At 46.1% G+C, this 17075-nt stretch overlaps 1 protein-coding gene across 2 annotated transcripts in view; it reads left to right on the forward strand.

Moving 5' to 3' along the window:
- The window catches only part of DOCK11 (dedicator of cytokinesis 11), a 76921-nt gene that overhangs the window by 41345 nt on the left and 18501 nt on the right, over positions 1–17075 (forward strand). Inside the window, exons 25-41 of one of the 2 annotated variants that reach the window (XM_058032519.1) lie at positions 702–771; positions 894–1019; positions 1600–1671; positions 2030–2176; positions 2617–2700; positions 3150–3261; positions 5749–5927; positions 7908–8021; positions 8531–8606; positions 8884–8987; positions 10913–11024; positions 11144–11210; positions 11678–11725; positions 11913–11978; positions 12226–12359; positions 12998–13113; positions 14851–14988. In XM_058032519.1, coding sequence (XP_057888502.1) covers positions 702–771; positions 894–1019; positions 1600–1671; positions 2030–2176; positions 2617–2700; positions 3150–3261; positions 5749–5927; positions 7908–8021; positions 8531–8606; positions 8884–8987; positions 10913–11024; positions 11144–11210; positions 11678–11725; positions 11913–11978; positions 12226–12359; positions 12998–13113; positions 14851–14988 — 1765 coding nt within the window. The remainder of the gene's footprint in view (positions 1–701; positions 772–893; positions 1020–1599; positions 1672–2029; positions 2177–2616; positions 2701–3149; positions 3262–5748; positions 5928–7907; positions 8022–8530; positions 8607–8883; positions 8988–10912; positions 11025–11143; positions 11211–11677; positions 11726–11912; positions 11979–12225; positions 12360–12997; positions 13114–14850; positions 14989–17075) is intronic. The other variant, XM_058032518.1, reaches the window with a different exon arrangement.

A 17075-nucleotide genomic window follows, 5' to 3' on the forward strand; every position in this document is an offset into this window, starting at 1 on the left:
TCTTTCTGTTTAATAACATCTCTTTTCTCATCAGATTTTCATGGTGGAATTTAAAACCCACTTTATCTGATAAATGGCTTGTAAGCTCCTCCTTGTGGTTTGGCCTGTGGGGTCTGTGACAACATGCTTGTTGTTCCCTATGGCTGGGAGTGGAATGTAAATCCCCAGTAGTGGCTAGGGAAACCAGGCCTTGATCAGCTGCCTGGGAGTGAGTCCAGAGGGCTGGCATGTTCTCCAGCATCTGCTTGACCTTCCCACACTGCAAGGCAACAGCCCTAAATAATCCACTGCATGTAACAAGGAGCACATGATGTAAATAAATGATAAAAAAAGAAGTTTCCAGAATTAATAAATCCTGGGGATGCAAGGAAGTATCAGAGTATAACAAGGATGGAAAATGTTCTGTCTCACCTCTTTGTGCAAGGAGTGCTAAAAGTCAACTTGTCTGGGCAATTCCTGGGCCAGCACAGAAGTGGAGAAGACCTTTGGGCAGCTCATCTGAGTGCTTTGTGCAAGGGTGGTGCAGGAGCTGTGTGTGGGGGTGCTGGCAGCAGAGCTGTCACTGTGCAAATCAGGCCGTGCCAGTGGCCTCTTGAGGCTTTTGTGGTTGGGCAGGTGGGACACGTGTGGGTGTCTGCTTTTGTGAGCTAGAGGAACTTGCCCTTGTGTGGCTGCTGAACACAAACCACGTTTCTCCCCAGGGTTCTTCTGCACATTGTGTCCAAGTGCCATGAGGAAGGGCTGGACCACTACCTGCGCTCCTTCCTGAAGGTCAGTGCTGACACACTGCCCCTGTGGGGACAGCTCACTTCACCCTGCTCTTTTACCCCAGTCAGGGGTGACATGCTGCCCCTGTGGGGACAGCTCACCCTGACCCTGCTCTTTTGCCCCAGTACGTGTTCCGAGCCGAGAAACCCAGTGCCAAGCAGGCCAAGATGACCCACGAGATCCTGGTGCTTTCCATGGCCACCATCTTGAAGCAGTCAGCAGATTTTCTGGCCATCAATAAGCTCCTCAAGGTGAAGTATTGGCAGTACTTGGCTGCCAAGGGCAGAGGGGAAGGAAAGGGGATCTGGTGTAAAGCCCAACACTCACCCCCATCTAAACCCTCTGCAGGGCAAACCTTGCATGCAGACCAACTCCATGCACCACATCCTTGAGGTTCTCCCATTAAAACAGAGATGAATTCTTGCAGGGAACCTCTGTTTAGGCCCATGGCAGGAGGCAGCAAAAGGCTGTTCATTTGGCCAGTTTTACCTATTTTCCCCAAGCCACAGCTGAAGGGTGACTCATGGGAGGCAAACTGAGTTTCTGCCCCTCTGGGCCTTTGCAGGGCTCGCAGCCCAAACCCTGCTGGTTCTAGGAATGGTGCATTTGGGATCCATAGGGGCCAAATCTATTCCCAAGCTAAGACTGGCAGGACATCTCTGGGTAGCAAAGGCATTTGTTCCAAGCCAGCTGTGCAAGCACAGCTGTGCTCACAAAAAGCCACTTGGATGTGAGCTTTCCCTCCCACACAGGTGCTTCCCCACATAGTTGGGAGTATCAGTCATGTTCAATCCTGCTGAGAAAAGTAATAGTATTCTTTGTTCATTCTAGTACTCGTGGTTTTTCTTTGAAGCACTGGCAAAGTCCATGGCAATGTACTTACTGGAAGAAAACAAAATCAAGGTAAATATAAATTTGGTCAATGTTGCATTACAGAACTGTCACAAACTCCTCCAAAAGCTTTTCTGAAAAGCTATGTGACTATTTAAAAACAAAAAGCTGCCAAGCTGAACAGCTTCACTTTCTTTTTCACTTCACTTTTTCCCTTTTCCACCCTTTCACTCTTAGTTGTAATTTAGAAATTCCAGCAGTCCTTATGGCTTGTGCAGCCTCTTTCCTGTCACTACCTGCTGCAGCTGCAGCCAATACTCTCTTTAATCACTGTTTCATTAGGAAGCAGCAAAAACAAACACTCAAGAGCTCGTGCCTGAGCTCAGTTGTCCCAGCTGAGCTGCAGCACTGAGCTGGGCTCTGCTTTCAGCTGCCCAGAGGGCAGAGGTTCCCTGAGTCCTACCAGCACGCCCTGCACTCGCTGCTGCTGGCCATCATCCCCCACGTCACCATCCGCTACAACGAGATCCCCGAAGAGTCCAGGAATGTCAACTTCAGCCTGGCTAACTTCCTGAAGGTCAGCATTTCTTCCCTTCTCCCAAGATTTGATAGATTGATAATGAGAAATATGGAGCAAGCAAGCAAATGTGGTTTTGATTTATCTTGCCTTTGGTTTTTTCAGTTGTAAAAACTCTCGAGGGGATAAGCTGTCCTAGGAAAGAAACCTTTCCCTTTCCAAAGAGACAGTAACTGTATGTTACTGAGGGTTTTCAGGCATTCCTAGCAACTGTTTGGAACCTGAAATATATCTACTCTCATTTTAAATATTTCTATTGTCCACTGGAGACTTAAGTAAAGTAATCCAAATTATTTCACAGAAACAGGATCATGTATTGGAAAGTTAGCAGCAAGCCAGAAGATGAAATCTGGCTGCTGGCAGGACAATAGTATGGAGGGGATTTAGGATAATTGCTTTCATTTTTAATGGTTGGTCACATGTTGCTATTTTCTCCCCAGCGTTGTTTAACCTTTATGGACAGAGGATTTGTTTTTAACTTGATAAATGATTACATTTCTGGATTCAGCCCAAAAGACCCTAAGGTAAGCAGTAGGTTTCTTGAAAAGTGGTTTGCAGCTGTACATGTCTACATCAGTCAAAGCTTTGTAGTGATTATTTTATACTACTCTTGGAGGTCTTTTAGGCTCTGTTCCTGCAGAGTCTTTTAGAGGCAGAGACCTTTTTGTCTGGGCTAAGAGCCTGTAGCCAGATGTTCTTTAAAGTAATGTAAAGAGTCAGGATGACAGGAAAGAGTGGTCAATAGCCTGGATGAAAAAGACAAAGGAGTCCCAAGTGATATCTGTATGCATTGACACTTAGGTAGAACACCACAAGAATTTGCCAATTATTTGTGAGTTTCACCAGATGCTGTTTATTAGAAAGCATAGATACATTTATTAGATTCTTCAACCCTTGTGTAACAAGTGCATTGAACTGGAAGAAAATGGGCCAAACTAAAAACATTGTTTGTGTTTGTCTTTTTTTATCTCAGCTGCTGGTTGAATACAACTTTGAATTTCTTCAAACTATTTGCAATCATGAGCACTACATTCCTCTGAACTTACCAATGACATTTTCCAAACCCAAGCTGCAAAGAGTTCAAGGTATGTTCTTTCTTAAGAGGTTGTCTAAAGAACTATAATTTATTAGTCCTGATGGCTTCTGACTGGCTGAACTTTGGTTTGGTGTCAAGGAAATGTATGTCCTGGTTAGGACATTAACCTCAGGACAAGATGTTTTCTGTCAGATTTATATAATTTTGTTCCAGAATGATATGCAGTCAGTCTTTTTGGTGTTTCCTATATTTAAGTTTACATGGGACTAGCAATATCTGGAAGACAACTGCCTGTGTTTCAGTAAGTAGAAAAATTTACTGCAATTTAGGCAAATTTATTGCAATGCAGTCCTTTGTTCTCAGGAGTGTCAGCCTGCCCTGAGAAGTGGGGGGGTCCTGTAGGGAATGGGGGCGCAGGAGAAGAGATGGAACTCACTGCCCTGCTGCCAGCTCTCCCTGTGGCCCCCAGAAGGGGATCAGGTCACCTTCTGCTCTGACACTGAACCAGGCACAGAGGGCACAGTGTGCTGGAGCTTCTTCTACACCTGAGGGCAGCCAGCAGAGCTGGAGCCTGTCCTTGGTGCTCACCAAGGGTGTTTGTGCTATGGCAGCCCCACACATCACTCTCCTGTCACTGTCACACCCTGTTCTCTCTGCCTGAAGCTGCTCAGCAGGGCTGGAAGGGGCCCACAGGGGCTGAGCTGAGGCTGTGTGCAGGTGCTGTGGCTGCAGCTCTGGCACTGCTGGCAGAGCCCCAATCCCTCTCATGGCTCATCTGTGCTACACAGCTGCAGTAAGGATTGCCAGGTTTGGGTGCCACCAGCCTGGCCAGTGTGAGTACTGGAGAGGAGGGTGAGGATTGGGATCTCCCATGTAAAAGCCCTGTGGATTTATGGTTGTGTGATGTGTTCTGGTGGAGGAAGGGGGATGTTTGGCTGTGCCTCACAGTGAAGCCATACAAGTCCCAAAGTGGTTCCACACACATACAGCTGGTAAAAGCAGAAGTAAATGAAATGTCCCTTATTTTGGTAAATATCTCACACATGAGAGCTTTCTGGAGCAGCTGCTAATCTCTTACTTCAGTTTGGCTACTTGCCTGGCATTGTTTAACAAAGAGTATTGCTAGAAACAGCCAAGAAAAACACATCCACAGCCTCCCTGGTGCTTGTTACAGGCGTGGTAACATAAAGATGCTCTTTCTTGGTTAACATTCACCTTTGCCTTTGAGATGGTTGAATTGAAGAGCTGTAAGGGCAGCTTCTCTTTTCTGCTGTGTTTTATTGTGACTGGACCTACCTGCTGAGGTTCACATAGAGCCCTTGGCAGCAGAGCAGCCCATGCTGAGGTAGCAGAGGTGCCTTTGCAGTGGTGCCATGGCAGAGCCATGTGGGGATGCACCTTCACTGCAGACCTGGCTCCTTTATGGACACACCTGTGGTACAGGGCTCAGGGAGAGACCCTGCTGGTGTGTCTGACCTCTTCACCAGCCTGTGTGGCTGCAGGGAGGGATGCCCAAACCCCTGCTGCTTTGTCTCTAGGAGGAGAAGGAGTAGCCCTCAGGGAGGTGGACAGAGAGAGCTTCTGCAGCTTCAGCCACTGCAGATGGGCACCCTGGCAGAGCACAGCCCTGCAACCACATCCTGTTGGGTTGGAGTGTTGCATCTTGGAACAGCAGCTTTGAAACCTCCCGGCCAGTGCAGGTTGTTGGTCTGTCCCTGCTGCCTCACGTGGGGACAGCAGCCAGAGCAAGCCCCAAGCTCGGCCTCATGGCCAGTAGCACACAGTTAGTTTTGCAATGTTGTGATGGGAAAGAATCCAAGGTATTTACAGAAGCTGGAAGTTAAGCAAAGACCTCACAAATAATATTAAAACATGACATACTGTCCTGTTTCTCCAAGATTTAGAGCATTACTAGTTCCTCTTTATTTTTGCTGTCTTTTTATTTGACTCTTTTATTTTTACACATAATTAGAATATTTTCATTTGCTGTGGAATGGTTCACTTCAGTGGGTAGGTCCAGCTGGAATGGTGAACTCCTCTAATGTTGAATTAAGTATGCACTTTCCAATCAGTTAGCTTGCATCCAACTAATATAATAACCATGATGTGAGACAATGAGGCATTTGCTAACATGACTAACAGTGAAAGCTAGGTAATGTTCCAGATTGCTTTTTCTTTCCTCTGAATCAAAGTTTCACAATCCAGTGAATGCTACTTTTGAATCAATGAGTTTAAAAATATCTTCTGCAGCCACAGAGCTGTTGGAACCCTTTGATTGGGATTTTCAAAGCTGAATGCACCCTGCCTTACCACAGAAGAACTTTCATACCTGTGGGGTTTTGGGGGAAAAAAGTCTGAGCTGAGCAAATGGCATTTGTACTTTTGGGGGAAGAACAGAGAGCTTTGGGGTTATCCTTGTGGTGGTTCTAATTTGGTGAATGGCCTGGCAGAGGTGATGGTGTAATGACTGTTATGTCTTGCTCTGAACAGACTCTTGGAACATTTCCCTTAACCATTGCCTTGTTGTTTCTTTCAGATACAAATCTTGAGTACAGTTTAACTGACGAGTATTGCAGGCATCACTTCCTTGTGGGAATGCTCCTTAGAGAAGCCTCTGTTGCCTTGCAGGACAATTATGATATCAGATACACAGCCATCTCAGTCTTAAAAAACCTCCTCATCAAGCATGCCTTTGACAACAGATACCAGCACAAGGTCAGGCCTATTTTGTTGGCTTTTTAACTTAATGTTGTTGCATTTTATGGAAAAAAAAACCACATACCAGAGTTTTAGATATTGCAAGATGCACCAAAAGTATTCTAATTGTTTTTTAGGGAACTGTTGTAAATAACTGACAGTTATGGAACAACAGTAATAGCTCAGAAACCGTCTAGGAAATGCAGCCCTCTTACTCATGTTGAGTATTTAGGTAATTATCCCTAAACCATTAAGGAACTTGAGAGAGTCATTAGCCAAGAGTTATTCAACAAAATGAGGACATTAGTGATGTTCTGGTCTTGGGCCTAAATTCATGTCCTGTATTAATATCCTATAATCAGGAAACAGAGCTGATCTCTGTTACAAGTCAGCTGCATGTTTTACTGATTAGTGACTCAGAGGAGAAGATCTTGATTCTCATGAGGTGCTGGATTTCCTCTGGGTGGGTCTCAGTTTTTTTTGGTCAGTCTCAGCACACGATGATGCTGAAAGAGGCTGGAAATGTGTTTGTTTTACCTTGATGCTGCTCCCTGCTGACCCATATGCCCTCCAAAGTGCCCAGCTATCTGTGCAGACACTGCCTGCCCTTGCTCTAGCCTGAAAACATCCCTCTGTGTAATTTTGGTCCTCACATTGCTCCTAGTGTGCTGCATTCCTGGTGTTATCCAGGAACATGGATGGCTGCCTGGCATCGAGGGTGGGAGAGTGCCCCAAATGTGCCAGGGGCTCTCATGGGCCCAGAGCCAGCTCCTCTTCCCTCCCCTCTCTGCCCCTTTAAGGCCTGAGCTGGAGCTGGGCTGGCTTTGCTCTGCAGTGAGGATCCATGAGTAACTCAGGAGCTGTTTGCTCCCTTGGTGTGCAGCACTGCCCTGACTGCTCAGAAGCTCCCCTGTCTTACTGCTGTCCCACAGGATATTGGTGTATGTGTTGTAGATGTGAATTTCTTTATTATTTAAAAGGTTCTACTCAATTTGCAAGCCTTAATTTTTTTTTTTAAATCTTTCAGCCCAATTTAAAATAATATATGTCTAACAAAAAAGAATTGGATGTAAAAGAGTCTTCCATTTAGAAAATGTCAACCCAATCATTTTGATCTGTACCAGTTAATCCAAATTAATCTGTTCCTACAAACTGTTTTCACTAGAAGCATTTGCTATGGAGAATTTCTGACTGGAAGCAGAAGCCAGCACCAGGCATGGAGCAAATATTCCTGTTACATTACTCCTGGGTGTTGCACTTAAAAACCAAACTATGCAAGTCAAGTGCCAGTTAAAGTGTTAGGAAATCCAGGACTTAGTTTTTCACACATCCTGTGGGAGTGGGAATGTTATTTAGCCTCCAAAACCCCCGACTGCCCCAAACTTGTTGCCAGAAGGGTAATACCTCTCTGGCAGCTCTGGAAGTGGGGATGAGAAGCCAAACCAGCTCACATTCTTGAACACCACATACAGTGTCTAAATACAGGTATATGTCTGTATGTGTTTTGGCTCAAGAGTGTCACATTCACATTCTCTGAAAAAATCCCTTTGCCCAGGAATTTTCTCCTGGGAAGCTGAGGAGCCTGAGAGAAAAAGGGAAACAATTTTTATCTCATTTACTTCTCCTCTGTTTTGCTCATGTGGAATGTGTTTGGAGATTGTTTACCCACAGGTGATTGTTTCATTGGATTCTGGTGTGAATTGTTTTGTCTCACTGGCCAATCAGTGCCAAGCTGTGTTGGGACTCTGGGAAGAGTCACAAGTTTTCATTATTATCTTTTTAGCATTGTGTAAGTATCTTTTTTGTATCCTTTAGTATAGTATAGTTTAGTATCCTTTAATATAATATCTTAAAATAATAAATTAGCCTTCTGAGAGCATGGAGTCAGATGCATCATTCCTTCCTGCCACGGGAACTCCAGCAAATACAACACAAGAGTTTATCTTTTTTCACTCCATTGGGAATCCTACTGAGATTTTTCTCTGTGCCTGCTTTCAGAACCAGCAGGCAAAAATTGCCCAGCTGTACCTGCCGCTGTTCGGGGTGCTCCTGGAGAACCTGCAGCGCGTGGCCGGCCCCGAGGCCCTGAGCTCCTGCCCTGCCTCCAGCCCTGTGAGTAAAGCTGGGCTTCCTCCACATCTGACGTGTCTCTGGACAGGTTGTGCAGTGCTTGGGGGGAGCTGAGTCCCTCTGAGAGCAACGAGCTTGAGCAGGGCTTGGCCTGGGGCTCCAGCAGCTGTTCTGGGGAGTTGCTGCTTGGTCTTCCCAATAATTGTGTGTATGGCTCCCAAATGGCCTTGGCCTTGCAGACTAGGCTCTCCTCCTTGCTGGGCTAAAAGAATAACAAATAGGATATCTGAGAAAAACAATTCAGAATTTCAACTCAAATGGTGAAAAGGAAAAAGGAAAACACTACCATGACTTACTCTATATGTTCTGCTATTCTTTGTACTCCTTCCCAACTCCTTTGTTTCCTTGTTATACAAGTAAGGAAATTTTTGTTTTCATCTGTGTTGTTTTTAAAACCTGCTCTAATCTGGCATTTTGTATTGCACTGTTCCCTTCTATAAGAGAATAAGTGTTATCTTTGATTGGTCACAAAACCTTATATTGCTTTGCAGGCATCCAGGGATGAATTCATATGCAGTTTTCCATCCCCCTCAAGCAGATCCAGCATGATTGCAGACAAAGATCCAGGTATATTAATTTTTCTAAATTCTAAATTTTCCTATTTATTTTAACACAACTGTTACCAGCTTGAAGCACCCAAAACCCATTACCCAAAACCTGAAACAGTCATGTCCTAAAAGACCTCACAGACTGTGCATGGTTTTCCTCAGATGTGGTGTTACCCTAACTGTCCTTTCCAGATTTTTCCTTTTCCAGCTTTTGACATGGGGCTTTGGCAAGCCCCATCTGTGCCGTGCTGACAAGTGCAAAGGGTTTAACTGTGGGGTCTGGTGGTTTTTTTCAGCCTGTGGAGCAGCCCTTACAAATGGCCATTCAATAAAGAGAGAGGACTCAAAAGGATCCCTGAACTCAGAGGGAGCAACGAGTTCCCCGGATCAGAGTGAAAATGTAATGTACCAGGGGCTGGGCAGAGCAGCATAGCCTGCAGGCTGTGTGAAATAAGGGGGAGGGAAAAGGAGTTTCCCGTGGTAAGACTCTCCAAAGTCAGCTTCTAGATGTCTCTGGAAACAAACAGATTGATGTTTAGCAAAGGTCAGAGTCACAAGTCTGGTATGCTTTCCTTCTTCAAACATCATGGAACCAAAAATAGAATGGCTGACAAATTGCTTGTTGAAGATGAAAGGCAAAATCTGTGTGGAAAATCTCTGCTCCTGTGGTGCATCTGTCCGTCCTCAGATGTGCTCCCTGTGTGTGGGTGGCTCTGAGCCTGGCTGCACCTCAGTACCTGGTGCTGGGAATTGGTTTCCAGATATCTGAGAAGCACAGCACCATGGTGTGAGGTTGCCAGTGACCACTGACTAAAGATAAAGTGATTGCAGGAAAACCAGCCCAGGCAAGTAACCACAGGCCCAAACTTGCAGAAGGTGACTGTGGTCATGCCACAAAGACCTCTGACCCCACTGTTCAGATAGGGAGAGGTATTCAGTACTCTTCTTCTTGGCAGATTGCACACATGAAAATCAGATATTTGTGCAAACCAACCCCTGGTTTTCATCAAGGCACTTTGCAGATATCTTGAGTTGGCGTGAATCATTGATACATCTTCAAAAACTTTGGCCCTTGTAACAAGCAAGGCAAAGATTATCTGGGCTTATGGCTGTGTCCTGACATGCTTAGAAGAGATAAGGCCTTGCCAGCTCTCCTCCATAAATCACAGAGCTCCAGGGCTGAGTACAGCCAAGCACTTCACTGTCCAGCAAAGCCCTGAGCTCCAGCCCTGCTGATGGGCTTTGCAGAAGGTGCTGTGGCTTCCAGCTCAGCTCTTCCTCCATGGCTAGACATCCTCCTCTTGAATGTTCTTGAATGTTTTTCAGAGTTATTGAAAGCAATCTTTCTTGATTGAAAGCAATGTGCACAGAACCATGTGAAAGCAGTGCCCCATGGAGGAGCACAGCTTCAGCAGCACTCTCAGAGGCAGACTCTGCTCATTGCCCCACTCCCCTGGAGTGAATTGTGTGCTAACTTTGTAGTTTGGCCTGGTCAATAGCAAATCTCTGGCCATAGCACCCTGTCTCCAACTCTAACATGATTGTTTATTTCTGCTTTATTATGACTCACATCCACAGCTTATCCCAGAATAAACAGCAAATAAGATCTGTGGATCCCTCTCCAAACATGAGAGGCAGAGCTTTAGGAGAAGCCTAGGGCTTTATTGTATCCATTTATTGAAGGATACAGCTCAGGCCAGCACAGAGAATGCAAAATAAAATTGCTGTAACTTTAGAAGTCATGCTTCCCGCCACACAATGCCCAAGCCTTCCCCACATAAATTGACTCATCAGCAGGATTTCGTGTATTTTGCCTGAGTCACTTAGTAGGAGGAAAATTGAAACACTTCCAAAAATCAAGGGGAGGAGAAACTTCTTAAGATGAAACATCCTCCTTTTTTAATAACTGATAATATGTTTTGAAGTGTATGTCTTTAACAGAAAGTCAGACTTTTGCTTTAAATGGTGGCAGCCAGTGAATTTTTGTTTACGGGAACCGGCTTTAAAAATGTCCAGGAGCTTAGCTGCTGCAGAGAGCAGGGGAAATGAAAGCAGGCTGCTGTATATTTTGCTGGATAACCTGTCATTCTCTGCCCAGACATCTTTTCTCTGAGCAGAGAAGTGTTTGGGTGTTTGGTGATGTGCCCAGGATTCCCAGGCTGCTCATCACTGGATGAGCTGTTTCCAAGGCACGGTGCTGTGGGGTGCCCATGTGGGGGCAGGAGGGTTGCCAGCACCCCTGGTGTGTGCCAGGTTTGCTGTGCCCATGCTGCACAGCCCTATGCAGAGCCAGGAGCCCTCGGTGTCACAGCTGTGTCCCAGCAGATCCGCAGGAGCTCCATGAGGAGCAGCGTGTCCCACTGCAGCCGGCTGGACCAGTTCGAGATCCGGACACTTCTCATGTGCTACCTGTACATTGTGAAGATGATCTCTGAAGGTTGGTGCCTCCTGCCCACTGGGGCAGCCAGAAAGACAAGGGACCATCAGTTTTGGCCTGTAAGGTCCCCTCTTTGAGGTTTTTAAAGTCTCAGTGCACTGTTCTTCATTTTCTTTCAGATACTCTTTTAGCTTACTGGAACAAATTCTCTCCCCAGGAGCTGATCAATGTCCTCATGCTTCTGGAGTGAGTATCACGAGGCTGCTGTTCAAACCCTGCTCCTTAGTGTGGGCAGAATGGCTAAGGAGGAGAGCACACACTGTCCTGTGCAGCACTGGGGGTGTCTGGCCAGGTTGGAATGACATGCTCTTCCTCCCTCTGAGGAGAAGCAAGTGTAAATTGAGGAAGCTTGGTTTAGTGGTAGAGCCCCGTGCTCTGACTGGGGGGAGTCCTACCACCTGTGGGCTCAGCTTCCCCTTCACTGTCACAGCCTCCACTTTGCAGCAAATTTGGGAGAAGACATGGGTGAGAAGACAGAAATGTGCCATAGAATTTTGAAACCAAGAGTGTGAGGTCAAGTGACTTGTAAATACAGATGCAAGCCCTTGTACAGAGAGAAGTGTGGCTGCAGGCCACAGGGTGGGTTTTAAATGTTCTGGATTGTTCCTGATCTGTAGGATCTGTAACAGATACGTATTTCATTTTCTTCCTAGGGTGTGTTTATTTCACTTCAGATACGTGGGGAAGAGAAATATTGCCAGGTACTGCATCCTTCCATCTGGTGCTGGGCTGTGGGGGTCATGCCCGTGCTCCCTGCCCCAGCAGAGGTGGGGAGGGCTGGTGCACACCCAGTCTGGGCAAACCCCAGTGGGTCTGGGGCTCTGCTCAGTGCCATGCCCTGAGCAGGGGCCCCTCACCTCAGCTCCCTGCCCCTTCCCTCCCCTCCAGCTCCTGCATGAGATCCCCAGGCTCAGGCGAGCGCAGGTTGGCAGTGTCCCCCCCAGCCAGCTGCAGGTGAGACAAGAGCCCCAGCTGCATCCCTGCTTCCTGAGCAGCATCCCTGCTTCCTGAGCAGCATCCCTGCTCTCGTGTTAGCCCTAGGGCCTCCTGCAGCAGCAAGGCTGGCACAGCGCGGGCAGGCCCACTGGGACTGCCCCAGACTGGTGTGTTGGAGGAACAGGCCTCCATCGTGGTGCCCTGTGTGATGTGCAGTGGTGTGTTTGCTGCTGGTGCCCCAGGGCTGTCTGTGCTCCCCTTGCAGGGTGCAGGATGCCTGGCTGGCCAAGCACACGGCGGCCGAGAGGAAGTCGCAGACGATGCCGGCGCTGCGCAGCCGGGCCGGGGCGCGCCTGCAGCACCTGGGCAGCCTGGAGAGCTCCTTCACCCTCAACCACAGTACGTGTGCCAGCAGGGCAGGCACTCCAGCCTGGGAACAACTGCATGGAGCCGTTTTACACTTGCTTTCCATAGGTTACTCAGATTCTGCAGAATTGCCCTGGTCACCAGGCCTCCCTGCAGCATTCCTGGATGGATGAGGGTGGCATCCAAGCCAGCCCCTTAAAAATCACCCCTGGGATTTAGGACTTGTGTGGCTTTCTGCTCTTGCCTGTCTTGGCTCAGCTCCTTGGCTGAGTGTGTGGGCAGGTGGATAGAGAGCAGGACAAGCAGGAGAAGTGCACTGCCCAGACACCTATGCTGGGATCTGCTCTAAGCCTCCCCATGTGGGTGCACTTTGTCCCATTAAAGCACTTTGCCATCTCCCCTCCCTGGAAACAGTTGGGACACCTCATGCTCTGTCTGGCTTTAAAGACAGTGATATAAAGGGGCAATGCAGGTACTGTTTTCCTGGTGTGGCATCAGGCTGAGGCAGCTTCTCGGAGTGGAGTTGGCAAATTCAGCATCTTGCTATTCTGGCATCATCTCCCAAACGCAGTGAAAGTGCAAGGGAGAACTTTATCTATATCAGCACTTAGATTTTTTTGGGAGCTGGAGTGTTGAACACTGTTTCCTCATAATTTTCTCTCTGTCCACAGATGCAGGCACCTCAGAAGCAGATATTGTGCACCAGGCATTACTGGAGGGCAATATTGCCACTGAAGTGTGCCTGACAGTCCTGGACACCATCTCTTTTTTCACTCAGAGTTTCAAGGTCAGCACTGAAATCAAAAATGTTGTAGAAATGTTTTATATATGTTTGGATTTTGGTGACCTGTTCTCCTAGAGTGGAAGAATATGGAAGGCTTTACAAAAGCAAATCATTTGCAGTTTGGTTATTTTCCAAAACAGTGTTTCACAGAGTAATTATACCCATACACAATTTTTCCATTTCTTCAAAGCTGCAAGGCCAGAGAAAATCCCATGTATGTTATAGCAGGTTTTACAAAAATAGAATAAGAGGAAATGTATATCATGTAGAAAGGAGGGACTAGAGAAAAGGGAAATGAATGTCCAACATTTTTAGAAGTCGCTCTTTTGTACCCTAAATTACCTGGAAGCAAGGCCCATTTTTCTTTGAATCGCTGTACATTAATATCTCTGGGGCTGAGGCTCTCCAGCTGTGGTTACCAGTGCAGGACCAGAACCATGGGTAGAAGTCTTCTCTTCCATGTTGGGATTCATGCTTTTGGCAGCCATTGCCATCTACACAAACCAAGGCCTCTGTGGTGAAGAGATCCCCAGGATGGCAGCAAAATACTGTCCTGAAGTGTAGTCAGAGGAATCCTGCATGTAGCAACATGTCTGGTGTGGTGTCACAAGAACAGCTCTGGATTTCAGAGCAAGCACGATGAACATTTCCTTTTTACATGGAGATGAAGAGAAAGCTGTTCAAAGCCTCTGCTTCCACTGCAGAGCCAAAAAGCCATCCTGGTGCAGATGTTAAATTACTCCTTGGAAGTTTGGTAACAGCAAAAGGATTTAGATGCAACATTTAAAACTTGCTTGACTTTCTCAGCTGCCTCTTTTGTAATATTGCTGAACTAAAAAACGATGTGATTTTCAAACCACAGGACAGACTGGATTCCCTTCCCCTTTAGTGGGCTTTGGCTTCACTTTTATGGCCACACCAGACACGAGTGGGTCCTGTGCTGCAGCAGCTGGGCTGGTGCTGTTCCACTGCCACAGGAAATGAGCTCAGTGTAAAACTCTGGATCCTGAACTTACCGCAAGGTCTGTGCAAGCCGGCAAAATCTGAGCCAGCCCAAGGACTGTGAGGACTGGCAGTGTGATGGGGGCTGTTGAATTCCTGTCAATACAGGATATGCACATCCTTGTGTCATGCCCAAATCTCCTGCACAGCCCCGTAGGGATGGCAGTGGGCAAAGCCCACCTGGTCTGACACCAAACTGTATCAATAACCCCCAAGTAATTCCATTTTGCTAAATCTACAAGATGCAAACTGGCAAAACTCTTCAGGAAACAAGGGAAGTGAAATTACTAACTACAGCTACTGATCTATCCAGTGAGAAAATGGGTCTTTTTTTTTTTCTTCCCCCCTCTCTTTTGGGCTACAAACAAAACAATTTTCTAGAAAAAAAAAAAAAGAAATGGAAAAAACCCCCCAGGGTGATAGTTACATTGGTAACATGTTTTGTTTAAAATAACTAGGCAACCAGTCACAGTTGCACAGAATATTGACTTAGTCTTTGGAATTAGTGATTCAGAAGTGATAAAATATTTTCGTTTTTTTTCTCTGCTGCAAAAATAGCCTCTGCTAGCTACTGTAAGTTTTTATTGATTGTCACATTTTATTGGTTATATTTTTACTGAAGGCCCTGTTGCTTATCTGGCTCAAGAATTAATATGATTAATTATGCAAAATTATCTCTGTCACTTCCAGCTTCAGGCACAACATTCCTGCTAAGCAAATTCTCCTGTTGCTTTCCAGACCCAGCTTTTAAGCAACGATGGCCACAATCCACTTATGAAGAAGGTTTTTGATATTCATCTGGCTTTTCTCAAAAATGGGCAGTCAGAAGCAGCCCTTAAGCACGTGTTTGCCTCTCTGAGAGCTTTCATTAGCAAGGTAGGTACAATGACAAAGGTGTGGGAGAACTTGTAAGTATGGCAGAGAGGCCAGTATGATTAAACTCCTGTTAACCTGATATTTTGGAGATGTGTTTTAGCTGCCCTGATTTAAAAACACAGCCCAGGTTAAGTTCTCTAGGTATTTATTATTTTTTGGATATCAGTAAGCAAAGGAGAAATCATGAGGAATTCCCACACTTGCCTTGGTCATAAGGATTAGCGTCTGTTTGACCAAGAGCTGGTGCTTGAATCTTTGCCCCAAAGATGCCAGTGCTGCTGACAGTGCTGCTGACAGTGCTGTTGCTTGAATAATGCATGCACTGACAGGCAGCTCCTGAGCCACTGCTGGGAGAGGTGATAGCTCTGCTGAACCTTGTTCTGTGCTCTCTGAGCCCTGACAGGTAGTGAGGCTGTTTAATGTCCTGAGCTCAAGCAGAGACAAAGCCACACCTGACCACAGAGGAGCAGTGATTGATGCTGACATTGCCCTCTGTTCTTGTCAAAACCTGCCACTGCTCAAAAGGACGTTTTTCCAGATCTGATGTACATTATAACACCATTCCTCCCAGATGTGCAGTTATCATAAATACAAAATTAATTAAAACACCTCAAAGCCCTTGAGCGCAACACTTCATTCATGAGGAAAATCCACATGGCAGATTGCAGCCAGGCAGGGATGGTGTCTGAGTGGTAAGCAAAGAGTAACTTTCAAAGGAGCTTTTGCACTAGCTGCTGAGCAAAATCTGATTAAAATGAGACTGCTAAACTGCTTTTCAATGGTGGAAAAAGTCTGTACTTTTTACATTTTGCTGTAACCCCACAGCAAAGCTGAGAGTTAGTGTAAGTCAAGGGCTGGATTTTGGTGCTAAGCAAACGCATGAGAAGCAGAAATGCAGAGTTCTTGCTGGCTCCCTGTCTGCTCCAGGCAGTGTGGTCTCCTACAAGGTGTTTTTCCACGGGGCTTCTTAGAGCCTGCAAGATTGGCAGCTGGCAGGGGCAGGAATCACTCAGTTTTTCTGCAGGGTTCAGTGCCTGTTTATTGCTCTGCCTTTCTTTTGACTTTTCTGCTTGCTTGTGATCTGCTTAGCCTCGAGATCCATCCTGCTGCAGATCTGCACACACCCTGCTCTCCCACTTGCTATCCAAAAGTTTGTTTAGCCAGAAATATTTGTTTTGTGCCTATAGCAAATAATAGGCATTCCTTGCCTTCCTGACATATTTTCTGTGGGGTTTTTTTTTAATGTGAAGCCAGACCTGCACACCTGCTCAATTTGATCTCACTGTCAGCCTTCAAAGCCTGGAGCCCTTCAGGGCTTCCACACTTGCTTTCCAAAACATCAGTGGCAGCAGGGAGGCTGCATGCTTGGCTGCTGCAAGGATGGGGGATTGTTTTCTTGGATTTATGCCAGTCTACATCCATGCTGAATTTCACCTCATGGGTCTTTAAAGACACAAATTATTGATTTCAGCTTTCTTGCATTTCCCCTATGGCTTCTGTAAAAGCAAGATATGAGCCCAGCAGATGGTATCTAGAAGGAGGAAGTGTTTTCTTTGCCAACTCCATAACCACACGAGTCCCAAACTTCCTTTTAAGTCCTTTCAAGTGTTCTTCTGAGGCCTGAAGTGGCTATGGTGGCCAAGGCAGGTGGTCACTGCATTGTATGACAAGTCAAGGATGAAATGTTTTCCTCCAAGTTTGTTTTCAAATCCTAGCTCTGCTCTACTTTGTAACTTCCAGAAAAGCAAAAGGGAGTTATACCTTTGTCACAGATAGAATGGAAAATTTTTCATTTTTAGGACCTCCTATAGCTAAAATTACGATGAAATGAATCCCCCTCTTATTTGTGGTCACAGCAAATGGTTGCTGGAGGGAAAAAACTCCTGAGTTGTATTCTGCTACCTATAATTTGTCTTCTACATTAAACCCAGTTATTTGACAGGCAAAAGACTTTAAAAAAATGTTGCAAGAGAGCAAATAAAAATCTTCTATAATTATTTGCATCTTTGGTTTTGGTTGCACGTGTGTGTTCTGGGAATTTGGCAAGAAAGCTTCCTCTGTTTTACTGGCTGGTAAGAACCAACCAA

This window comes from Melospiza georgiana, chromosome 12 (assembly GCF_028018845.1).
Source record: "Melospiza georgiana isolate bMelGeo1 chromosome 12, bMelGeo1.pri, whole genome shotgun sequence".
Lineage (NCBI taxonomy): Eukaryota > Metazoa > Chordata > Aves > Passeriformes > Passerellidae > Melospiza > Melospiza georgiana.